The sequence below is a fragment of the Aulostomus chinensis genome, chromosome 5 (assembly GCF_037954235.1).
Source record: "Aulostomus chinensis isolate RoL2024-O1b breed Wild chromosome 5, RoL_Achi_v1.0, whole genome shotgun sequence".
Classification (NCBI taxonomy): domain Eukaryota; kingdom Metazoa; phylum Chordata; class Actinopteri; order Syngnathiformes; family Aulostomidae; genus Aulostomus; species Aulostomus chinensis.
In genome coordinates this window covers 14,498,509-14,523,116 of record NC_141324.1, presented here as the reverse complement: position 1 = coordinate 14,523,116, position 24,608 = coordinate 14,498,509, and the positions used below count along the sequence as shown (strand labels likewise).

The window sequence follows — 24,608 nt, the reverse complement described above, 5'->3', positions numbered from 1 at the left end:
GAAGAGAGAGAGAAAAATAACTTCTCAGATCAATTAAACCAAGAAGGGAGTGGGGAAAAAAGGAAACATTCAAACTGTATTTTACCTTCCAAGTACACAATGTTCACAGTCAGAGTAATTTTGACAGATCATAAAATGCTTTGGCAGGCAAACACAGCAGTTGACATACACGGGTGGGGCTCTCAGTGTCATATCAAATCAAATAATGTTCTCAGATGTACTAAAGGAATATCCTTCAGGACACCCTAGGAGCCAAAACCCCTCAGATATCCTTGGCTCTGGCTTTAGACTGAGATCTCAGAATTAGACTTTGATCGCAGACTTTAATCTTAGGATGCACATTCAAAAGGCATGTTTGTGACATAGTATAGGAATGCATTCAGCAGATTTACTACCTCACAACACACACACACACACACACACACACACACACACACACACACACACACACACACCATTGTACTTATATCTTTGTGAGTCTAATAATAATACATTCCCTGGCCCCTCACCCTAAACCTAACCATCTCAACTGACTGCTTGACCCTAGGTTTAGGGCTAGGGTTAACCTAACCTGAACTTAATCTGACCTCGACCCTAAAACCAAGTCTTGACCTTCAAACCTTGACCCTTTGAAGATATGAGGGCCGGCTAAAATGTCGTCACTTTCTAAAAATGTTATCACTCTGTTAGTTAATTACATATTCTAGTCCTCAATATGTAGCAAGTACAAGAACACACACACACTCACACACACACACACACACACACACACACACACACACACACACATACACACAGGTTTGCACAGCTATACTTTTTAGGCAATTCTATTGACTTCATTTCTGATCAAGCCCTAATCCTAACCCTAACCCTGACCTTAATCTAACCTCAATTCAGACCTTAACACTAACTTTAACCAGAGATTCAGAAATGGCACTGTAGCACAATAAGTCTGGTCTTTGGTCCCTATGAGAACCAGGGTTAGTGTTTACACCAGAAAAGGTCTCCAGTAAGTAACAAAAACCGGGTACACACACACACACACACTCACACACACTCTCTCTCTATCTCTGACAGATTTGAACAGACTGTCTATATTCTGATTAAATATGTTCTCTGTATGTATTGTTTGTTTTCACCAACTCAAATGACAAAATGTACAGAATTCTCAAACTGTTATGTAAGATTATGTGAGGCTTTTTGGAAAAAAAAATCTTTTAAATTATTTCGTACTAAAATATGAACAAACTCTTCAAGATTTGATGTTTTTTATATGATTCACAGTACATTGACATCCCACATCATTTAACAGCATTCTGATTAGATCCTATATACCACTGACTAACGCGTGGAAGCCTGTCCAATAAATGTAAATAACAAAAATATAAACGTCTCTACAATGTGCAGATGAACAGCGGTGCATGATGTGACAAGCATAATAATAATCAGTGTGACATGTAATATTACGCAGCTTTGTGCTGGCTTTGCCATATAAATCTACCCTACATGCATAGGACACATCTGATTATTACGATTTCACACACTGATTGCATGAGCGATCGTCTCCCTGAGACAATTAAAACATCTTTTAACTGTGGAATTTTCCGTGAGAAGTCATCGCATTTCTCTGGTGCAAAACAAGCAAGATTGGGGAACGTGTTCTGAAGATAACGCTCAAAAGACAGGAGTGGACGGAAGAAAACCAGCGGCAGGACGAACTCCCAGGTGAACTAAAGAGAGAAACTCACGATGACATTGCATCTGTCTTGTTAGTTGTATTCCCTTTTTTCACACGATGCAACACATCAGCATATGTTATTTTGTCTTCTAATCACAGTCTTTTCTAAGGTCAGAGGCAGACAATGATGCCCACTGTCGCTGCACATAGGACACTTGTTCTAACACACACTTACACACAGGAACCACCACTGCCTGGGGCTGGAGTCTAAACTCAGAACAGCTTTTCAGTGTTTATAAGATATGAAACGTGGCGTCATATACATCTTTTTGTACTGATTCAACCATGAAAAGCACCAACTTTAACTCATTATTTGCCTTGTACATCAGCCAGTGTTGTCTTGTTTCAGGAGTCACGTGTGTCAGTGCCAGTTGCGGTAGTTGGGGAGTCATGCTGCTGGTGATTGCGCTGCTCATTAGGTGTTTGCCCCTCATCCTCCTCATCCTCCTCCTCCTCCTCAGCATTTCTCAGCTCCAGCAGTTTCAGCATCTCCCGTACAACAGCCTGAAGGGCTCTACCCAGTTCCTGGCTGCTGTAGGGTTTTCCTAGCGGAGGCACATGGATGAAGGCTGAGTGACCCTTTCCCAGGAACAGAGACGAGTAGTAGGTGAAGTCACACAGATACCTGCCACAGGGAGGAGGAGGAAGGACATCACGGCCACATACTGTTTCATTATTACACTTCATCAAACAGATAATAGAGCAACAAGGAAGGGTGGGAGAGAGACCGTGAGCCAACTTTGCAAGAGTGCTTGTTTCCAGCTGTGAAGACAAAGAGCAAAAAAAAAATAATAATTTCATCCCAGTTCAAGCCACAGTTGGTTGCAATGACGGCAGGCACAGTTGAATGTATCAGGAATTACACTTGAATCTAATTCAACCAAGCACGAGGGAGGAGGAAAAACTATTTATGATACGAACATGTATATCCAGATAGCAGTCATATTTCAGCTTCATGATGCACTTCCAGCTCTGCTGTGGGCCAAATATTGATTGTTTACAGGGTAAAGTCTGAAATTCCATATTTATGGTCTAGGAGTGCTGTGACACATTTATTTAGTGGATTACTGGATATTCTGCTGTTTCTTTACTGCATTCTAGTAATGTTTTCAATGTTAAAAAGAGCATTTAATTACTGATATATCAATTGTGATGACTACAGTCCATAATTTAATAAATGTCTAAAAATAGGTTTAACACACGACCTGGGAAAGACAAGTCATGGTCTCACTGACCTTCCTGCAGAGCGAGGAGTCAAATACGACTTCACAAAAAGACTCAGATGTCATCAGGATTACATGAAAAGGCAGACTGTGCCAAAAATGTCAATAATCAAGACACCTCATAGTTTCAATGTAGTCCTGATGACAGATTAACAGACCAGCGAGGACACGGCCTCCTCGGCGGAGGTAGTGATGGCTGAATTCCATTTATATTTGCCTCAGTTTCAGGTTCCTGTCATACAGTCATGAGACACTTGAATACAACAAGACTATTGTTAATGTGCCTTTCCTGCCATAACAGGATCAAATGGCTGTGAAAAAGCCATATAAGAGGGCTGAGACCAATATGCAGATCAAATTCAAAAACTGTGGTGTATTTGTGGAAGCTCTGAACGTCACTCACCTCCCGGCATCCTTCGACACTGACACAGCGACCCCGAGGCCTGAGTCATTCACACTTTCGCAGACCGTATCCATGTCCAGGATGGAGTTTATACAGTTGGGGCCGTCCTCCATGCAGCACTCGGAGGCTGGGCAGAAGCTGCAGTTGTCCAGACGTCTGTAGCCTTTGTTGTGGCCACATTGCTCCAACGTGACTGTGGTCGCTAAACCAGACACACCAACATGGACCACTAACTGCTTGCAGGACCCCAAAAGACATGCACGAAACACAGGGGAGCATTTTTTCAATTAATCTATGTAAAATGGGTGGTTTTGTATATGTTGTATGTTTCCTGGATGACCTGCGGCTGGTGCTGTTTCCACAGAGATGGAAGTAAACGCTGAACAGCCTGGTACTCAACAGGCACCTCACACACATGAAGATCGACTGCCTCACCCAGACCTAATCGCTCCAGTTCCTGTCAGCACAACAAACACACAGAATACTGAACACTCCCTCCTTGAACCAAAAACACATGAAAGTCTATACATTCCAGGAGCAGAAATCCACCTCACAGCAAATCAGATGAAGCACTTCTCTTATTAAAGCGATACTCACCCAAAAAGTGTATTTTGCCTTTCAAGTACTCACAAATAGGTCTCTCACACTCACAAAGACAGCTTTCATAGCTTCATTACTTCTTTATGACTTCAGAATCGCAGAGAAATCCAGCCTCATTTATTTAGCTTGACGCTAATGGCATCCCACAGCCACCAACCGCAGCCACCAACTACTTCTAGCAAAACTATCCAAAAACATCAGTTTAAAAACTCTCAGGTGCATCATGCAATGTTATTCATATCTTCTTTATCCAGCTGTACACTCAGTAATCCAGAAACACCTTAAGCTAAAAGCAAACTCTGACTTTTCATCACGCATTCATGTTGGCACCCAGCACAACCAGCTAGCACAAGAAGTTGCAGCTCAGTAGCTTTTACAGAACTGGAGCGCAGTAGAGTTTGTTCTTTGCTCACATCAAAGTGTTTGTGGATTACACAGCATGAAGATGAAGTCAAATATCCCGGATGATACCCTTGATGATGGGTTTTTCTGGGAAGTTTTGCTCATGTTAGCCATGGGGCAATGTTAGCTTCAAGCTAAATAGCTGACCACTGATGGATCAAGGGACACATGTTGTGTTGCAGGAGGGAAAAAACAACTTTGTGAGATCAAGACACCTATTTGTGAATACTTGGAAGGCAAAAAAAACAACCAAACCACTGTTTTTGGGTGAAGTATCCCTTTAAACAGCACCTTTGTTAAACATGAAACAGTGACTGATTACCTGCACTGCGACCCAGCTGGCGTTCACTGCATGCTCTCCAAATGGCTCGAACCCTGCAGAGCAAACTGAGATATTTAACTGAAACAGTGGAACACAGTTGAGCACAGCAAGGTAAATAAATGAGGATGCTTATCAAGTATGGAGAAAAGTGATAAGAGTGAATGTAAAACATCTGTTAATTCAAAGTCTAAAGGTTGCATCAAGTTAAACATTAATTGCAATGTGCAGAGAATCGAAACAGGGGAGGTTTATATTCTGAGTTCATTTTGCTGCATGTACCTCTGTTCCTGGAACTAAACCTGCACTCCTGACAACATTCCTCTCTTTACAGTGTTAATGTAAATCGTCATCAATACAGATTAAAAATATCAACATAACAGCTAATTAAATAAATCTGTTATTATAACACTGTTGCTCAGCTGTAAGTATAAACTGACCTGTAACACTTCTATTATTTTAACCTCTTTTCAGTCCTTTAAACAAATCTGAAACCTCACCTGTTACTATGACTTTCTTCTTATTGGCCATGATGACTGGTTTCAATCATAGGGGATCAAAACCCCCACAAACAGGAATCCCAGGGTTGTGTGTTGTCTACTACGCTTGCTGATGTCTTCCTCTGGCTCACCGTTGAAAGGAAATGACACACTCAATCTATGTGGATTATAGTGCCATCTGCTGCACTGGCATGGATCCATCCACGGCACTTCATCCCACAAAGGATGCATATGAAAAGAAGGAGTGAGAAGAATCGACCAGAGAAGAGTAGATTTGCTCACATACACAAGTTCTCTCATTTGGAGCAGGCGAGAGGGAAGGCTTTTAATCCAAGAGCTGTAAAGCAACAGGATGTAATTCAAGCCACATGTGGAGCGAAAATGAAAACTAAACATCTGCACGGCACTGGCGGATAAAGGTTAGGGACCACCTCCCTAATGGCTGAGTGAATAAGAACTAACGTCCCCTCCCTCACTCGGAACAAAGCCCCCATGAGTGAGCTCTGAACCTCCCCGTCCAGCTGCACCAGTGAGGTTCAGTCGGTGGTTTTACTGGGCAGCTTCCAGGTGTGTTAGAGTGTACGATGCAGGGCGTTGCTGCAAACATGCATGCCCAGTTCTTCCAGGAGAGTTCAAGTCAAAGGGCGCTTGTGTCAAGGGAGGAGAAACACACCACCTGCGATTACCTGAGGTTCTCCGTTTGTTGTCACCATCTAATATAAAGGAACAGCTCTTTTTCCTCATTCTTGCAGCAAGCCGCCGTCCACACCCCTGAAATGACTCACTCATTCTGGACGCTGTGTGGACTCAACCTGGCACAGAGGAGAGAATACACTCTCCACAACAGGGAGAGGGATTACTGTCTTGGAGGAATATGAGACACCTTTGTCTATTCACGTTACATCTCTGCCTTCACACACACTCAATAACACCTCCGCTGACCACCTACACATCCTGCACTGCAGTCGCTCACAGAACCTCCCTCAACCCATTCACCTCTCTCTCTCTCTCTCTCTCTCTCACTGTGTTTCCTGCGTCACTTGCTATGTCAGTGTTGCCATGGAAACTAATGATGCCCTTTCTGCTGCTGTGGTGCTGATGCAGACAGTCTGCTGACGTCGTCACTGGGTACGGGCAGAATAACAATATTCTACTGAAGTTTCCACCACGGCGTCTCTCCGTGCTGGTCTAGACTTTATTTTCTGTGATTGGCTTTTTCTTATAGGAATTATACTAATACGATCTACAAATATGTGTTTTCTCACAGTTTGTTTATTCCTTCTTTTGTTAGAACGACTACAGCTTGGCTGCGGGAAGGCACGCAGTTTTCAGTTTCATTATAATCCCTAAAATCAGTGACTCTTCTATCTAAAAATAATGGGTGTGAACTGCACCGATCCCTCGTTAAACCTGATGTGCTGCTTTCAGTCCCTGAAAGATTCCACATTCTACTTCCTTCCCTTTTCCACCGTGTACAAAGTTTCCCCAGAGATATTTTTCAGGGCTCTTTTCCTACATTGTCACACCTTGTTTGATGCCTCCTTTTTGGTTTTGTGTGAATGTGACTGTTGATACCTAAAGAACATGAAAGACATGTCTCTGCAGTTTGTGTTGTATGTTTTTTCCCCGATTCAATGAAGAGTATAAGTTTGACATAACGTCAGCCTGTCCTTCTTTTTTTATTACTATAAATGATAATATTTGAGTTTCTCGTTTACTTTCGAAACTACCAGGCTTGGAGGAATATTTCGGTCCCTGTGTTCTTCCTTTCCTCAGCCTTCGCCTCTTACACCTTCCCCGCCCAGTCTCTGCTCTCTTCTGGCGACCCTGAGCTTTTTTATGCTATGACATCAAACCACAATGCATTGCACTGTTTGTAGTTTACCAAAAGTCTCCATGGCGATAAAGGCTGGCTCGGCCCCTTATTCAAATTGAACCGGAAACCAACGTCATTTTGGGCCAATCTGCGCGCTCTGGAGTGACATAATGGAATTTTTAGGGCTAGAAAGCGAGCGAGGTCTGGCGCTGAGCATAGCAGTCGTGCCATTGGGAAAAGACAATATCTGCGCGCAGGAGAGACACATCAGAGCCCCTCAGGCGCGACCGCTCAACCGATACAGCTTGACACACAAGACGGAGATCAGGAACTAGGACCAGATCAAGGAGGATCAGCTGATTTCCGTCTGTTCGGATGTGACTCTTCAACTATCTTCATGTCTAACGCTCAACTCTCCCTCATATGAGGGTGTAGAATGGAAACGACCCTCTATCCAGGCACCGCGAACACTCCGAGGGGCTCCGGTATCTATTCCCAGAGCACGATGATGAAGAAGGAAATCAACCTGAACCTGGACGAGCAGAATTCCGAGCTCAAGTCGAACCCGCTCCGCGACGCAGACGGACTTCTCAACTCCCCGGATTTGGGACTTCTTAAACTCACCTCTCCAGACCTGGAGCGCCTCATCATCCAGTCCAACGGTCTGGTGAGCGGCGCCAACCCCACGTCCCAGTTCCTCTACCCGAAGTCGGCCAGTGACGAGCAGGAGTTCGCGGAAGGCTTCGTCAAGGCGCTTGAGGACCTTCACAAGCAGAATCAGCTGAGCGAGGCGGGGTGCGTCTCCGTGGACAGGCTGGAGCTCCTGGGATCGGCCAACACTGTGGGATCGACCGGGCTCCAGTCGTCTGATCTACCTGTATACACTACGTTGAACGGCTACGCAGCTAGCCCGCTGGGAGCCACCACCATTAACTACTCCACGGACACCATCCCCTTCCCACCGCCTCCGTCCCACCTCAGCGCGCAGCAACAGGCGGCCGCTGCGGCTGCGCTGTCACGACTCCAGTCCGCCGGCGTGGTGAAGGACGAGCCGCAGACGGTTCCAGACATGCAGAGCTTCGGGGACAGCCCTCCTCTGTCTCCTATAGACATGGACAACCAGGAGCGCATCAAGGCGGAGAGGAAAAAGCTGCGGAACAGGATAGCCGCCTCCAAATGCCGCAAGAGAAAACTGGAGAGGATCTCTCGGTTGGAGGACAAGGTCAAGACCCTGAAAACGCAGAATACAGAGCTGGCGTCCACAGCCAGCGTCCTCAGGGAGCAAGTGGCCCAGCTGAAGCAGAAGGTGATGAACCATGTCAGCAGCGGATGCCAGCTTTTACCAAACCAGGTCCAGGCTTACTAATGGTGCTCTTTCACAGCTGTCTCTGCAGCTCTCTGGAGATACAGGCCTGCATTAGGAGGCAGATTTGTCTTTTTTTGTAACCTAAAAAGCCCTTTGCCCTTAAATGTATCAGAGGCCAATCTACTACATGCACCCTCTCCAGATGAAAGAACTGCTCTGTGAAGACAAGGACCAGGCCTGAACTGGAAGATCACAGGTTCCATCAGAGGGGGCTGGAGCTGATTCATGACAAACGTGGAGCAAACAGACTTTGTTAGCCTCATATCTGGGAAGCCATGTAGCTACCTGCTATCCAGTGCAGGATGGTGTTGATGTGTGTGTAAGCTGGACAATCTCAGTGCAACCAAATACCAGGGTGTCACCAAGTGCTGTCATCCACTGTGTAATATAATGCCTTACTTGTTTACAAGCACTTAGCAATGATAAATGTAATTTTTATTTACTGAAACATTTCTTATTTACTTCATGGTCTTATTTCCTTGTCTTTTTTTTAAAAAAAATTTTGCAACATGAACACTGCATGTATTGTAGCCTTTGTGTACAGTAACCATTGTACTTGTCATTATGGTGGCTGCTGTGTAGTTCTTCAGACGCCAAACTTCCATGAATGTATGTGTATAAGCTCCATGTATCCATTTGTGATGGACTTTCAATTGTCTAACTGACATTTATTAAATTCACTACATTACTACAGAGGATGTGTGCGTGTGTGTGCGTGCGCGGTTTCATCTTGAGAAGAGTGTTATCTTTACATTTATCCTCTCTTTTTCTGTGGGAGTAGAAATGCGACAGGAGAAGCTGAACCAAACCAAAGATGGTCAAAAAACTAAATAGAAAACAATATTTTTTTTCTGAATTATGCCCTCTGCTGGGCAAAAGAAAACGTACTCTTGAAAACAATAAAGACAATGCACATTTTGTGAAAGACTAACAACTGAGAATCATTTTTGCACTTAAGTCCAGCTTTTACGGTTTATTTATTGATTCCTTATTCTTAGCAAATCTGGCATTACAGTAGTACAGCACAATTCACACAACTAGTACCTGATGGGCAGAAAACGTCTATTTACAGAGTAGTGACAGGGATGGGGGGGGGGGTGTTCCTAGGTCAGATGCAAGTTTACAGCAGTAGCAAAACATAATAAAGTAAACAAAAGTGAACCAATGCAATAAGAATCAAGTTTTGTTTTTTTAATGAAGTGTTCAAAGTATTCAGTTCAAAACTTTTTTTCCCTTTTTGAAGCTACTGCAGGGCAGGTTTGTCAGTGCAGGACTGACAAAAGGTAGCTATTTTTGGCTCCATACGTTGGTTCTTTGGACAGAACAATTAGTTCTCTAGACATTAATACACACAGCATCCACGCACCCTCATGAGTACATGTTGGGTGTGTTGCAGATACTTGGGTGCGGGGGAAAAGAACTCTTCTTCTTATTGCTCTGTGACAACAGTCTGCGTCCACACTACTAAGTCTTACAAGTTACACAACTGATATCAAAAGACAAACAAAGTGCTTGCCAAAGCCGCACAGACATAAGGGCTTCTTACACTGGAATGTCTGACTTTCCTCTTGTAAACACATTTGAGTTAAAAAGCAGATTAAGCTGTTGAATACTATAGAACATCGCTTTAAAAAGCAAGAGCGCAGATTAAACTGCGTTATCTAGGAATAACGAAATCTGAAAAAGAGGTTGTAAATAATATAAAAGAATTACTTTTGAAATAAGTGATAGATCAAAGTATTAGTGCATGCCTTAGCGCATCGGTGACTTGTAGCAGGTTAGCCTTCGAGAGCCTTCAAGATTCAACATTGACATGCTTATTATGTTCCCCAAAAAAACGAGATGAACATTTCATCGACCGGGACGACGGAGAAGGAAGTTGGGAATCCCACGCTTGTCTAGTCAGGTTGCACATAATGGATATAGATTAATACACTGAGAGGGGAGCCACGAGCTTCACCTGGCAAATCTCTAGTCCCTCCACATACTCCAACTGTCGGGCAGCAGATTAAGTCAGACTAGGATTAGGCAGTGAACAGTTCATACAAATAACCATCCAGTCAACCGGCAACATCAACAACATGCACCTCTCATCAAAGCACAGGAAGGAATCAAATAGTCTAAAATCAATGTAGAATAGAGATTCTATATGCATTTTTAAATGCATATTTGTGGACTTTGAAACATTTATATACTCTTGTCATACTTTATCCATTTGCATGTCTTAAAAATATTTCCAAAAAGGTAAAAATAAATAAATAAATAAAACAACACTAGGAATGTAAAATGTAGCGGCACAGAGGCGATGCAGCTCCCAAGACCAAACTGGCTGGAGAAGCTGACCGACATCCACGGAGGGCTCTCACAACTAGAGCTGAGCAGTATATCGAGAAATATTAAATATAGATGGTCAAACTGTGATAACGCGTCCTGGGTTCTATGGTCTAAATCAGTGCTACCAGTTAGATGAGAGCACATCACATTTATCATGTTTTTTTAGATCTACTCATAGGAAAAATTACAGTTTCTTTGAAATTTATGGTAGTCAATTATTACACAGGACCAGCATGATGAACACTGACTGGGTCATGTGACATGGGAGTTTCCCTTCCATCCCCTACCTTTCCTATCAGGGGCGCAAAGGTTCAGCAAACCCAGTTTGGTTTCCGAGCCCCCGGTCTGGGTTCACTTCATTTTGACTCCCAGCGAGAAAGTACAGATGCTCACACTGATCTGAAATGAATCAACGACATAAACATAGTGGCTACTACGTTTTCCTCTCATTTATGGTCTTAAGTTACTCTTCTGGGTACTTTCTCAGTGAGGGCAGAGCTAATGAGCCATTCGTGTGTATATGTGAGTGTGTGTGTGTGTGTGTGTGTGTGTGTGTGGGAGGGAACAATGGATACTCGCAATCGGTGTAGAACCAAAAAAATTGTGGAAATTCTGAATTCTACGGAACAGTTTTTTTTTATGGTCTTACCTACACTGTATATTTATCCATATTGGGGGAAAAAAGGCCTCTGAATCTCACAATCGCCCCCTGCCCCCCAATATTGCACAGCTCTATTTGAAACCACAAGAAACAGACAAGTTAAAAACGGGAAGGCGCCCAACATGACTTCTTTAACAGTGTAATTCAACAAACACGCTGATATGCATAACTACCCCAAACCTTCCGATGACCCTGTAAGGACGTCAAGCTAAGAGCTCAATCACAACACGGCGATGGAGCGGTGATCTCACATGCTCAAAATTACAGCCGAGCAACTCAAAAGCGTGAAGAAACCGCGACTGTATGCACAGCAACAAACATATTTCCAATGGGATGAAATGATTTGAACCCATTTGGATTTGGGAGGTTGAGTGTTGACTGGGACCTGGTGTGGAAAGAGACGGGCCGATGGAACGTCCCACCTTCACAACCGTTTAGAGTTACATCCATTAACAGACTTGTTGATACAGAATGATAAGAGTGCTAGCCTTGCCTGTCCTCTAAAATTCAGCTTTGATATAGTATGGTGTGTGTGTGTGTACAATTATAAAAAGAAAGACATGTCCTTTACCCTCCTCGTTAGCTCTGCCTCAGTGACAGACCTCCTGAGGTTTCTTGGTGACATTGTTTTGGAAACACCGAAGCTTTGGGAGCAGCTGGCGCATTACGGTAGTGTGTTTGGTGTAGCGAGAGATGGACATTATCTCAGGATGTGTGTGTGTATGTGTGTGTCTGTATGGCAGTGTTTAATAAATACATATTTGCATGAGAAATGAACCATGATAGATTAACTGATAAATAAATAAGATGATAGATGGGATGCAGGACAGCAGACAGAGTGTGTCTGAGTGTGAGTGTGTGTGTAGATGTCTTTAGCAAGCACAATCCTGATGGGACCTCTGCGGCTGCTCGCTGAGCTGTGGCCCTTGTTTAGTTCCGGTGACGGTCGGATCGTTGTTGTCCAGACTCTCTGACATCCTCTCACAAATGATGTCCACCAGCCTCTCGAAGGTCTGCTTCACATTAATGTTGTCTTTAGCGCTCGCTTCAAAGTGCTCGAAACCTGCCAGGACAGGTCAAACAGAGGCTACGTTAAACTTCTACAATTCTACAATTTCATTTAGCAGACACTTTTGTCCAAAGCGACGTACGAAACAAGCACGAATTCAGACTTAAGGAAAAACCCATAGGAAGCGCAAAAGTGCTACAGTTGTGATTTGGTCACAGGTACTGCCATCTAGTGGCAGAAGAAGTGTCGCCCCCCTCCCCCCCCCCTTTTTTTTTTATATAACAGACATACAACATCACACAACACAGTTAGTGCTACATAGTCACTAAGTGCTGGGTCTTGGACCCTCTGACTTATTCTACCCCAAAGAGGAGAAGAGTCAGGTTCAGTGCCTAGGTGCTCTCTGAACAATTGAGTCTTCAATTGTCTCTTAAAAGTAGAAAGGGACTCAGCAGAACGCACAGAGTTGGGTAGTTCGTTCCACCATTTGGGAACAACAGAAGTGAAGAGTCTGGCTAGGGATTTGGAGCAGCGCTGGGCTGGAAGCACCAGGCGTCTTTGGCATGCAGAGCGTAGTGGGCGAGAAGGAGAGTAGACCTGGATCAGGGATTCCAGGTAGGCTGGAGCCGTTCTTGTGATTGTTTTGTAAGCCAAGAGAAGTGCCTTGAATTTGATCCTGGCTGCCACTGGAAGCCAGTGAAGAGAAACCAGCAGCGGGGTGACATGTGCCCTTTTGGGCTGGTTGAAGACCAGACGTGCTGCTGCATTCTGGATCATCTGCAGAGGCTTGAATGAGCATGCAGGGAGGCCTGCCAGAAGAGAGTTGCAGTAGTCAATGCGTGAGATGACAAGAGCCTGAACCAGAATCTGTGGGGTCTGTTGGGTCAGGAAGGGTCTGATCTTCCTGATGCTGTAAAGGGCATAACGGCAAGACCAAGAAACTGAGGCCACATGAACCTTAAAGGTCAGCTGGTCATCAATCATGACACCCAGGTTTCCGGCTGAGTTTGTGGGCGCAAGTAGGCTCGAGTCAAGTTGGACAACCTTTTGAGACATTTATGACAGTCAAATGGTCCAGAGTTCAGCAAATATTACAAACACCTCAAAGCACAGTTTTCTGTATTATTATTAGAGAGAGAGAGAGAGAGAGAGAGAGAGAGAGAGAGAGGGAGAGAGGGAGAGAGAGAGAGAGAGGGAGAGGGAGGGAGAGAGGGAGAGAGAGAGGGAGAGAGAGAGAGGGAGAGAGAGAGAGAGAGATTCAAAAGTACCATGGTTGAAACATGATAGATTAGGCTTCAGGTAAAACTCTTGAAGAAAACTGGAATTTAACAATCACAGTGTAAGATGGCCGTGCCTCTTCAGTTGGACTTTGTAGTGTAGCTTATAAACAATAATATAAACTGAATATTCTGTGAGAAAATGCCAAAATCCTAATTGAAATATTATCTAATTTGGAAAAAGGGTCAAAAGTCAGACCATTGCCGTCTATTCAAACGTAGCTGTGGTGGCTGCTGTCCCTGCTCCAGCCTGGCTCATTACTGACTGAATGTCTCACAGGCTCCCTACCTTGATTAATCAGTCAAAAGCATATTCTGATCCAAGCTTTTCTGTCACACGATCTACTCTACAAATCTAATCAACATTAGAATCATAATACATATAACAACATAGATACAATCATGAACTTAAAGGTGCAAAAGACAACAATTTCAAAGACAACTAATGATTAAAAAAAGCACCCCCAGAACCTTTAGAAAGGTGCAGAATTAAAGTCTAAATTCACCTGAAAAATATTTAGGGGGTGAAATAATTATTTCAAAATTTTATCAAGTCCAAAAGGTTCATAAACCATAAAGAGAATAAATCTGTTGATATAACATGCTCTATTGCAAAACTGTTATTCTGTCTGATTAACAGGAGAAAAGGCTTAGAAATGTAAAGTTCCATTCCGTTATCTGTCTCAAATACTGTCAGAGAAGGAAAAGAGCCACGTGAAGGTCAAAATTCTTCAGCATTTCTATACTGATTCAAGCTGAAAGACCAAAGGGGCTGAAAAAAAAACCCAACATGCTGAGATGGCCACTTTTCTGATGGACAGGTAAGCTAACATTTACTAACCAACAATAGCAGAAGCACAAGTTAGCACCACTACCCTCTGACAGGTTCATGTAGTTATTGTTAGCGTGTGACAACATCACCACATGTGTGGTGCTGATAAAGACCACACGAACTGAGTGTCTATTACTGCAATTCCAATGCTGACCATATGTGGTTAGTTGATTCAACCTGGTAACTGGTAGAATAGATTAGTACACAGAGAGAGAGAGAGCGAGAGAGAGAGACACCTACTGACCAGGAGGTCTAAATGTTGTCCATTGCACCTTTAAGGCGATCTGACACTGTGTGAATTAGTCTGGCTAAATAAATAGCCAGTGTTTTCTAGGCTCCGTGTTCTGCTTTAAGATGCCTGAAGGACATTTTCTTTCACCTCACTGAGAAACCATGGTCAATGCTTCTCTAAAATGACATTTAACCCGCATGAGGAATAAATCGACTTCACACTCTTGAAGACCTGTGGCTGAACAACTTGTGAGAAACTCTAAATGGCTCCTTCCAAGTTTAAACTTGCGTTCCCATCGTTTTTTTTTTTTACAAAGTGGAACTTCTTGAATAGTTGCTGAAATGGTGATTCTGTTGTTTCCACGCTCTGTTTAGAAGGCGAGTGTAGTGCTGAGACAGACAACAATGGAATAACTGTTGCTATTATTTATTTCCGCTTATGTTTACATACGACGATTTTTAAACATCAGTAATGGAAAACGGGAGAGGAGAGAGAGAGAGAGAGACAGACTGAGGCCAGTATCTGACCAGCTCCTCAACTTGAAGAGATCTCCCTCCCCTCTCTTCTGTCCAAGTAGCCCACTGCTGATTCTCTCTTCAATCAGAAGGCATGCAGACGATGGAGCGGGCGACTGAATAAAAAGTCTCAAAATTAGCATCGTATCACATTTACAACATTACCACACCATACTCTCTCATACTGAAGGAAAACTTTATGGCTCATGATTGTATGTTATCAATGACAGACGTTGACAACCACACTTACCCAGCTGTTCTGACAGCTGCCGGCCCCTGTCTGTAGCCACCACTCGCTCATCCTCCATGTCGCACTTGTTTCCCACCAGGAGAACCTGGGCGTTGTCCCACGAGTAAGTCTTGATCTGAGTTGACCTGTTGGCAGATACACACTGGTCAAGCTCCTATGTGGATGTATGGACGAAATTTGAAAGCTTATTTGATTTGACATTTCTTATATGTTGAAGCAGTTTTTCTGGACAAGAGGAAAATGGGTTCCTAGCAGCTGTGACACTTCAATTTATTTTGAGGTGAAGGAAAATGGCAAAACTACTCACGATAGCTTCACAAGTTAACAAAGCAAATAACAACCAACCAGACAGGTTTCAAACAAGTCAAGTTTTTACAAATATTTAATCAAGTTATTTGGGTAAAAAAACAGAAGATGGACGACACATATTCATTCAGGCTTCTCCCAACTGTCCCCTCACCAGTCTTGCACAGCATTGAAGGAATCCTCATTAGTGATGTCATACATCAAGATGAAGCCCATGGCGCCCCTGTAATAGGCTGTGGTGATGGTCCTGTAGCGCTCCTGGCCAGCCGTATCCTTCACATGCAAACACCACGTGATCACCATTTTAGTTAAAAGGTGAAAACTGCATACATTAGGAATAAGGCAGTAATGTGTGGGGTTTTTTTCTGTGTTTTTGGCAAATACTCATCACAAACACCTGCAAAGAATTTAGAGTGCATGTGCCTCCTTATGATTGCCTCGCTTTAACATTCAGCTAAACTCCCAAGAGCACGGCGTACTCTTTTGGTGTCATATGTAATAACTACTGGTCCTAGGGTCATGGTTTATGGCTCATACTAAGAACACTTCAAGGGTATTGCCATTACACTGCAGATGAAGTGATTGTGGGGACTGGAGGGGCCACTGCAACAGCTGGTAGTCATTATAGACGCAGGATAACTGACACCGCCTCATTCAGAGATGAGCAAGCAGCAAATACGTTTCCCTCCTCAAGCCTAGAGGCCCTCTACCTGTTCTGGAAAACAAATCTGCACCTGAACGTGGCCCCTTCCTCACCCAGATCTGCAGCTTTATCCTCTTGTCGTTTCTGTAGATGGTCTTAACCTTGAAGTCGATGCCCACTGTGCTGACAAAGGCTGGTGTGAAGGAGTCGTCTGCATAGCGGAAAAGGAAGGAAGTCTTTCCTACGCTGCTGTTGCCAATGATGAGGATTTTAAACATGTAATCAAAATTCTGGTCCGTGGACTCTTTCTGTCCATATGTGGCATTTGCAGACGCCATCTATGCAAGGACAGAGATCAAAAATCAGTTAGGTACAGAGAAGTTGGCTGAGGACACATTCATGTGCAGGGGTTGGAACTAAAAGAACCAAATGATCAATGCCCCAATCCTGAACCAACATGTGCCACGTTGATCCAACATGAGTCAGACACTGAAGCAACAAGTTGCACAGCTTTGTCCTGCTGGTAAAACAGAACTAATGATCAACGATGATGACTGACACCTGTAGTTATGTCATAAATATATTTCCTCAACAGGATACTTCATCCTATTTCAAAAAGGTTTAATGTCTTATCAGCAACTGGGATTACTCTGGCAAAAAACAACAAATACATTTGCACAGAAAAGATGCTCCAAATACATATGTGATAGAAATTCTATGATTAAAAATATAACAACTGGGTAGGAAATGTGTACAACCATGTGAACAAGATGAAACCAGTGAGACAACTCAGAAGCTGCATTTACTTGAGCTATGCTATAACGTGGACCTCCTGATTCACAGAGATCATAAAGATGTTTAATAATGTATCGTTGAGATTAGGAGGTTTGAGACACTGACCACAGAGTCCTTTGTAACGTCATCAGCCAGCCCAGTTCTCTCTACTAATTTCTTACTGCCAATGTATTTAATGGCAAAAATGCAAAATATATGTAATAATCCTGGCATATATCAAAGGAGATGTGAAACAAATCCATGAGAGACTTGCCAATGACAGTGAAGGACATCAGTACAACATACACGTTACTGTTGATATATTTTTCAAGACAGTATGAAACAACAGGCCTAGTAACTATCAGATAAGTCAAATTAAAAAATGCATTTTGGGATACTTTAACTCCTTGGTGGCAGCTATGAATCACATCATGAATCCACATGTATTTGTATTGGCTGGCCGCTTATTACTCAGTACTGTTTCAGAAGGCAAAATAAAAACATTTAAACATTGTTCTGAGTGAAGTCTGCAAAATTTGATTTAGCAAGTTTTTTTGGTTTTTTTTTTTAGTGAAAGCCTGCAGGGAACTCGAAACATGTACTCGCATCAAAAAACGTTTTTAGGAATTATTTTGTCAACATGAATATTTTTATGTTAAAACTTTACACGTAATAAACAAATAAAAACTAATAATACTGTTTGTCACTATTCATAAAGAAAGTTTCAATTAAAATGGACCTAAATTGACTATTGGCCACAAGTATCAGTTATCAGCCTCCCTGACTTACTGTTAATTAGTATCGCTTTGAAAAAAACAATGTCAATCGATTCTAAACACTTGCTAATAGCACCTATGGAGGACATTAGGAGATTAAGATACTGTCTCTGCACATAAGACAAGTAGAGAACCATCTGAGTTCAAAAACCAGGGTTAAATATTCTTACATACAACTTTTAACGTGATAGAGGTCACTACGGCCATTGTCTGAGGCACATGGTTCCCAAACAGCACAGCTGTCATAATTTAATCAGAGAAAAATATGATGCAACAGTTTAGCCAAGAGGCTGTGTCAATAGCCGAGATCAATAAATATACACAACCTTGTGTTTTTCCACTTGATGTAAATAATACTCGTCCGACAAGGAATGCACACCTCCGCCCCTCGCAAGATAAGAGGACGGAAGTACCAGGGCTTAGCAGGCTAAGCATCAGCTCAGCTGCCCCCATCCAGGGAGGTAGGCAGAGACCTCCGTGGATCGGAGCAGGCAGCTATCAACGAAAATATGGCTGGCTAGATTTTCCCAAACAGGCCGCAGCAAATTAGACACACAGATGAACTACTGTAGTGTCATATTTCACTTTTTCATCACATAGTACTCTCAATATAAAACAGTTTAAACGACATCTGTCCACTGCTGAGCTTAGCTCGCCGCAGAATATGACGCTGTCTGTCTGGCTCGTTTGAGCAAGAGAAATTAGGAAAATGAAACAGCATACACTGGTTATAGATTCCCCAGTTCCCATTACAAATGAAGGTGAGGTATTAATGTCAGACAAAAAACAAAATAATGATTACAGTCACTTTTACACTTAGAAACTGAAATTAGGCTAGCTACCTTTACCGCTAACACACAGTACCGTTACCAGTATTTATTAGGGGCAGAGGAAGCTAGCTAGGCATCCTAGCTATGTCAAATGAAGGTTACTCTTCCTTATTTACGTCTTCAATTATAGCCCAAAACCAGGACAGGACGAGCGACAAATTATCTGCTTTCCTGTGATTAATTTGACCGCGCAACGAAATGACAAGTGAACGCAAGGTTTACCGTGAAATGACTGTTTTTCCTCGGCTTCGCTGCAGCGGCTAGCCCAGCTTTACACCTGCAGTCGCTCGTGCGCTTTTTGATTGACAGCCCGGGTAAAAAAACGCGTACACACCGACGTAACGTAAGGATGAGTGACAGGGCAATCCACCAATGAGAGAGCAGCAGCGTGTAATTCGTACAGGGCCCGGCCCTCATCCATAGCTTGATTTCTAGTTACAGTTTTGCTGTTTCCTCTGTTTATTTGGTATTTTATCAATAGTGCACAGGTACCTTAGGTCTTTTCAAAGAATGTCATGAAATTTAAAGGAGTTAACACAAACTTAAGTATGATTTTTCAGCCATTAGAGGACATAGGCTGATGCGTTAAATTTAGTTTTGGTGACAATACCAGAGGGATAACATTCAATTAGCCTACAAATGATCTCCCTACATTGAGAATAAGTCGGAGTAAAAGATGTTATCAGCAAATTGCACCTACAGTATTATGTAAATTAATTAAATGGTCTCATTCAGTTTACTTTGTTATTGATGTATTACTTATAATATGTAATGTAAATTAAGATTAAACTGAAACTTTACTCACCACTGAGAACAATATTTTGGAGGTTAAAAAGTTTGTATGTGTTTAAAAGTATCAGTACATGAGCCTGAATATTGAATTAATGTTTTTCCACTACAGTCCAACATGCAGTACAGTTTTATTTTCATCACTTCTCAAGCAGATTTAAGGTTATGGTTGTAGCATATTTTTCCAGCTCCTCAGTAAAGCTGTATAATCTTTTTACAATTTAATTTGATAGAAAATTAATGCCTATGGATTTAAAAAGGTTTAATCGGGGTGCTAATATACTGCAGACTAATTAACAGTACGCAAACATCCTTGCAAACATCAGCTCCCTCTACTGCTGGTATGCTCAGCAGAAACACTGCCCATGACTTGTAACTGTAGCAGTTTAATTCATTTATTTTGAAAAGGGAAAAATGTGCATTAATAAACATTCCAAAAAATGTAGCTGTTCCTCAGCTTTTCTAATTCCTTACCTCAGTAAGTGAGTAAATTGACTGCAGTTGGAATTTAAAAGAGCATTATGTCATTCTTTTGGTACTATCCCTATGAAAGCAGACAACAAGACATCAAAGAGTAGAGAGTTTTCTTTTTATTGGCAAGGCATACAGTTCTAGTTGGAGAGAGGGTTAAACACCCGCAGTTAAACAACATAGATTGGATTGTCGAAGCTGCAGTAATAGTTCACCACCCACGTCCATAAATCTGGAAGAAAAGAAACACTGCGCTAGGATGACTCTTGATGCCATATGACTACATAATCTTTGTTAAGAATGACAGGAGTCTCCCATCAGCGCACTAACTGTAAGATCCTTCAGTGGAAACAGAGGAAGACAGAAAAGGAGAAATGTTTTATAAAGCCCAAGATGAAACTCTGGCACGCAACTATTTTCCTAGCAAGAAGACATGAAAGTGAATATTTTTGCTTAAATTGTTATTTGTAAAGAAGTGAAATGAAAAGGAAAAAAAGAAAAACCTGTCTCGTTTGACATTCTCACAAATCAAATACAAACTAAACCTTAGATTACACTGTTCCATCGTTTCTGACAGTTAATATAGAAATAATAAATAAACTGTACATGAAGCACTGTGAGGAAAATGTACAAGATATAATAAGTGACGTACAGACTGAACATCAGGCTTAATCTTTGCATGTTGTGCTGGTTATGTTGTTAAGTAGTCCTTAGTTTTGAAGGCATCCTTGAGTGTTGGTGTCCGTTTGGTGCTGTTAATGGCTACAGAAAAGAATTGCACAAGTTTTCCTCCAGCATGTCAGTGAACACATATATGACCAAAGAAAATAAATCCCACATTTGAAAATAAGGCGTCGAAAAACAAACAGAACAACTTTCAGCCCGTTCACACATTAAACATGATTGTTTCTCCACAGGTAAGTAGTCTATATACTTTTCATACGGTTTAAAATTTGCAGCCAATGTCATGCACCTCAACAAAACATATATAGTTTTTTACAGTTATTTATAAAAAGAATATCAATAACGACAAAAAAAACTTCAATCCCTCCAACCATCCAACCTTTAAGAGCAGTAGTGGTCTCGCCCCAGGAACTCAACCACCAGCCAAACAGTCACGGTACACATGATCAACTGTACTGGAAGTGCAGAACTGTAAAAGTACCATACAAAGTGCTTTGGTTTTTTGTTTTTTTTTTCTTAGCAAATACATCAAAAAAGTCCACTCAGGCATATACTCACACACACAAAATCCACATCACGGATTTTAAGACAATATCAGTTTCAGTTACTGTTCTGACAGAAAAAAGGAACAGAGACACGAGGGTCGGATTGGCACATGGGGTGCTACAATCAACCAACCTTATCAGTGACTGATGGAAAGTAGCCAGTGGCAAAATGGAAACTACAGTACGGGTTGTTTCATGCTTGCTTGGCACTTGTTTTGTCATTGACTTACCCTGCGAAGAGCAAAATATTGATCAATGAGAGGAAAAAGATGAAAAAAAATCTGGCACACGAAACTGCCTCTTGGTAACCTCCTGTGTTTTTACAGTTACAATGACGCTAATATCCTGTATACTTGTACAACACTGCCCTTATCAGTCCAATAATTTATGCAAGTGCATGTTAATGAAAATGATGCTTGAGTAAATGTTATTATGTAGCCATGACAATGGATTTGAGTGGATACTTCTGTACTGCGGTTGTATGACAGCCACTAACACGGTCTCTCAGTCAACATCCTCCAATGTGCTCACGGTTTGGATCGAGCCCTTAAAAAAACCACAATGAGGGCTAGCTTGAAACAAAAATCTAAAGTGCTGAACTTGAAGGCAAACTGATAAAACGGGTACCAAAATATCAAGGGTGCAGACAAAAACACATTAGTGACTTGAGATTTAAAAAAGAAAAAGTATTTAAAAGACCAACCAAATGGAAAGACAGCTGATATTTTGGGTAGTTCTACAGTTAAACACATTTTGAATGTATTTTCCATATAGACCTATGCAAAAATCATTTGAAGCCAGCACTTCAGTTCCATTTACCAACACTGGGGGGCACCATGTGCCCAGCCCACACTGCTTTGGAGTCAAGTCCTTGACTAGAACACTGTTCTGACCCTGGCTCGCTTTGCCTCTCACAATATTCATTACAAAAATGGAAACAATAAGCAGGAAATAACTGCAAACTCTGAAATAACATGTGCTGCTAGGCAGTTGGTTATAATCGGCCCCATTGCACACTATTAAAATGAACTGAAAAGTGCAACACTTGTTGAAAGGATTGCTACGTATAGAATTATAATGATAGAGTCCCTCAAAATGTCTGCTACATTTCAAGCTTCCCCCATTACATCATGCATAGCTCCATGTCTCCGCATGTTGAGTGTGGCCGAAAATAAAAGACAACAGAACAAAGAACTAAAAAGGCAAGCATAACAGCATGTCCATGTTAATTGCTAGTTTGGCAATGTGTCTTACAGGACAGATACCAGGGATGTCTCTCCAGTCAGTCAGACCTGAAGGAGCCCCTTGGGTGAGGCCAAATGTCTTCAAGTATCGACAGCCACAGTCCAGTCGCCCTCAATTGAACCCTGGTTGGATAAAATGAGCTGGATGACGGAGAATCTTCACAGACAAGACTTCATTTTGTGTCATTCATTACTTCTTCACAAAAACTCAAAAAAGAGGAAGACAGATCTGTTATTGTTGTAGTGGACCACAGGTTTTCTTTGCTCATAGTCTCTGTAGAATATCCACAGTGCGTCTGAGTGAAAGACCCAGAAGGGCTGGTCAGAAACTTGGTTTCCTGTCCTCTACAGGGACCCAGTCTGGTGGTCTCTCTCTCTTTCTCTTTCTCTTTCTCTTTCTAGTGCAAGAGACTGCTTTGTGAAACAGCAGACTTTCTTTACACCACCTAACACCTGCACTCCTGTACCCTCCACACCAGGGCTTGCTGTCTGCAGACACAGAGGTGGTGGTGTTGGTTTGGAGTGGGGGAAGGGGAGTGACTGAGGATGAGGCACCGAAATCAAGAAAAATAAACAAAAAGGCCGAAAAAAACAACACAGTTTGACAGGTGCTATGTGTCAAGTCGGAAGTGTCCAGAGACATTTTCCTGCTCCGTCTCTCGATCTTCAGCCATATCTTTTTCTGAGTCTAGAGAAAACGTCCTGCCTGCATCAGAGGTGAGTATTTTGGGGGGCAGGTGAGTCATAGCATCAAACCCGCTGCCAGAATCCATTCTGGACATTTCCGAGCCCCTACTGCTGCTATAACCCTCTTCTTCCTCAGGTGGACTCTCCGTATCAGACTCTCCTTCTTCCTCCAAAGTCAGCTCAAATTGGAACTTGTCAGTGGAGGTGGAGCCACAGCCTCCGCAGAGCCCCGAAGCTTCACCAGCAAGGCCCCCCTCTTCTAGTCCTTCTGGGTTGGGTGAAGGGCTGTGAGGGATCATGCTCTGGTACCACTCTCTGTTATCCTCCAATGTGTCCAGGATCTCTTGTGCGTCTGGGTGAACAAGGTCGGCCCATGTCTCCCAAAGAGGATGAACGATGTAGTCGATGAAACCCACCTGGAAGAGAAATACCAGATGAGGCGTATATATAGAGAACTCACTTTTGCTTCGGCCCCATTAGTTCCCTGGATGATTTAGAGAAGATCGGTCTCTACCTGGTTCTTCTCTATAGAGGCGTTATGCTTGTCACACATGGGGCTGATCTCCATGCCCTTGTCCCTCTCTCGGTCTCCTTGTGTGAAAAACTCCACCATGATTCGGTCGGTCCACTGCCGGTACAGCTCAAGAGGCTTGGTGGGGTTACTCAAGTCTGCACAATGCACCATGTTCTGCAGGACCTGTGGGAATCAAAGCACAGCTCGTAAATAAAAGCAAAGTGACAATCGATCTGCTCTGGAGAATGAACAGTAAATAGTTGTACCTGTATGCGGTCTGAATAGTTGTCCAAAAGCAGAACTCCTAGACTTGTGACCTTCTTGGTCTCCACCATGGTTTTCAGGTCTGCCAGTAGGTTCATGTGTTTGGACATATCTGTGGCCAGCACCTGCAGTCAGAACAATCAGATTGCATCAATAAGGATCCATAATTCACAGGTACAGCAAAGACAACAGTACTGTTCACTGTAACTTACCATATCGATGACCATCTTGCGCAGCGACTGCCTCTGTTTTTTGCTGAGGTTTTGAAAGATGTCACAGTTGTCTTCCTGCAGGAGCTTAAAGCCGACAGCTAAGTGGTGATTCTCCAACACCGACGAGTCATTGTACATCAGCGCCAGCTCTGAGTCTGATGGTACAAGTCCAAAGAAGGCCCGGGGGTTATCAAAATACTAATAAATATATTTTGCAAATACACTCAGCACCCACACGTTTGTATCATCCCTTTGGAGGAACAAACAAACTCACTGGTGTTGATGAGGAACTGATTGGAAACTCCAGGGTGATCTACATCGTGGATGGCGCTGGCGAAGAGCGCAGCTAGGATCTCCAGATCAGTAAACACAGCCTGTTATTTAAAAACACA

The 24,608-nt window shown here is 42.6% G+C and overlaps 4 protein-coding genes across 6 annotated transcripts in view; 1 reads left to right on the top strand and 3 right to left on the bottom strand.

The window, feature by feature from the left end:
* Nucleotides 1-15: 15 nt before the first annotated feature.
* LOC147261374 (pyroglutamyl-peptidase 1-like) lies at nucleotides 16-8,024 on the bottom strand. The gene is made up of 5 exons (XM_086203359.1): nucleotides 5,186-8,024; nucleotides 4,689-4,741; nucleotides 3,705-3,821; nucleotides 3,365-3,597; nucleotides 16-2,363 (listed from the first exon to the last, which is right to left on the bottom strand). Exons 1-5 carry the CDS (start codon nucleotides 5,214-5,216, stop codon nucleotides 2,084-2,086), a joined length of 714 nt encoding a protein of 237 aa, XP_086059485.1. The 5' UTR covers nucleotides 5,217-8,024; the 3' UTR covers nucleotides 16-2,083.
* On the top strand, nucleotides 7,186-9,060 carry LOC147261373 (transcription factor JunD-like). The gene has a single exon (XM_086203358.1). The coding sequence runs from the start codon at nucleotides 7,438-7,440 to the stop codon at nucleotides 8,365-8,367; it is 930 nt and encodes a 309-aa protein (XP_086059484.1). The 5' UTR covers nucleotides 7,186-7,437; the 3' UTR covers nucleotides 8,368-9,060.
* Nucleotides 9,061-10,103: 1,043 nt separating this feature from the next.
* Nucleotides 10,104-19,127, bottom strand: rab3aa (RAB3A, member RAS oncogene family, a). The gene is made up of 5 exons (XM_086203360.1): nucleotides 19,029-19,127; nucleotides 16,540-16,764; nucleotides 15,938-16,056; nucleotides 15,478-15,602; nucleotides 10,104-12,425 (listed from the first exon to the last, which is right to left on the bottom strand). The coding sequence occupies exons 2-5, from the start codon at nucleotides 16,762-16,764 to the stop codon at nucleotides 12,235-12,237; spliced, it is 660 nt and encodes a 219-aa protein (XP_086059486.1). The 5' UTR covers nucleotides 19,029-19,127; the 3' UTR covers nucleotides 10,104-12,234.
* A 1,043-nt stretch (nucleotides 19,128-20,170) lies between these two features.
* pde4ca (phosphodiesterase 4C, cAMP-specific a) overlaps nucleotides 20,171-24,608 on the bottom strand; it is a 54,309-nt gene continuing 49,871 nt past the window's right edge. For all 3 annotated transcript variants that reach the window (XM_086203356.1, XM_086203355.1, XM_086203357.1), the window contains 5 exons: nucleotides 24,491-24,590; nucleotides 24,217-24,371; nucleotides 24,007-24,129; nucleotides 23,741-23,923; nucleotides 20,171-23,642 (listed from right to left, as the gene is read on the bottom strand). In XM_086203356.1, coding sequence (XP_086059482.1) covers nucleotides 23,151-23,642; nucleotides 23,741-23,923; nucleotides 24,007-24,129; nucleotides 24,217-24,371; nucleotides 24,491-24,590 — 1,053 coding nt within the window. In that variant the 3' untranslated portion in view covers nucleotides 20,171-23,150. The remainder of the gene's footprint in view (nucleotides 23,643-23,740; nucleotides 23,924-24,006; nucleotides 24,130-24,216; nucleotides 24,372-24,490; nucleotides 24,591-24,608) is intronic.

What these genes read in the sequence shown, in the direction of transcription:
- rab3aa (XM_086203360.1), bottom strand. Translation starts at nt 16,764, where the DNA reads ATGGCGTCTGCAAATGCCACATATGGACAGAAAGAGTCCACGGACCAG. An exon ending in GGATAAAGCTGCAGATCTGG is followed by an intron (nt 16,057 to 16,539) that starts GTGAGGAAGGGG and finishes TTGCATGTGAAG; the next exon opens with GATACGGCTGGCCAGGAGCG. An exon ending in GCAGCTGTCAGAACAGCTGG is followed by an intron (nt 12,426 to 15,477) that starts GTAAGTGTGGTT and finishes CTGTCCTGGCAG; the next exon opens with GTTTCGAGCACTTTGAAGCG.
- LOC147261373 (XM_086203358.1), top strand. Translation starts at nt 7,438, where the DNA reads ATGGAAACGACCCTCTATCCAGGCACCGCGAACACTCCGAGGGGCTCC.
- LOC147261374 (XM_086203359.1), bottom strand. Translation starts at nt 5,216, where the DNA reads ATGGCCAATAAGAAGAAAGTCATAGTAACAG. An exon ending in CCAGCTGGGTCGCAGTGCAG is followed by an intron (nt 3,822 to 4,688) that starts GTAATCAGTCAC and finishes TTGTGCTGACAG; the next exon opens with GAACTGGAGCGATTAGGTCT. An exon ending in GGAAACAGCACCAGCCGCAG is followed by an intron (nt 3,598 to 3,704) that starts GTCATCCAGGAA and finishes TCCTGCAAGCAG; the next exon opens with TTAGTGGTCCATGTTGGTGT.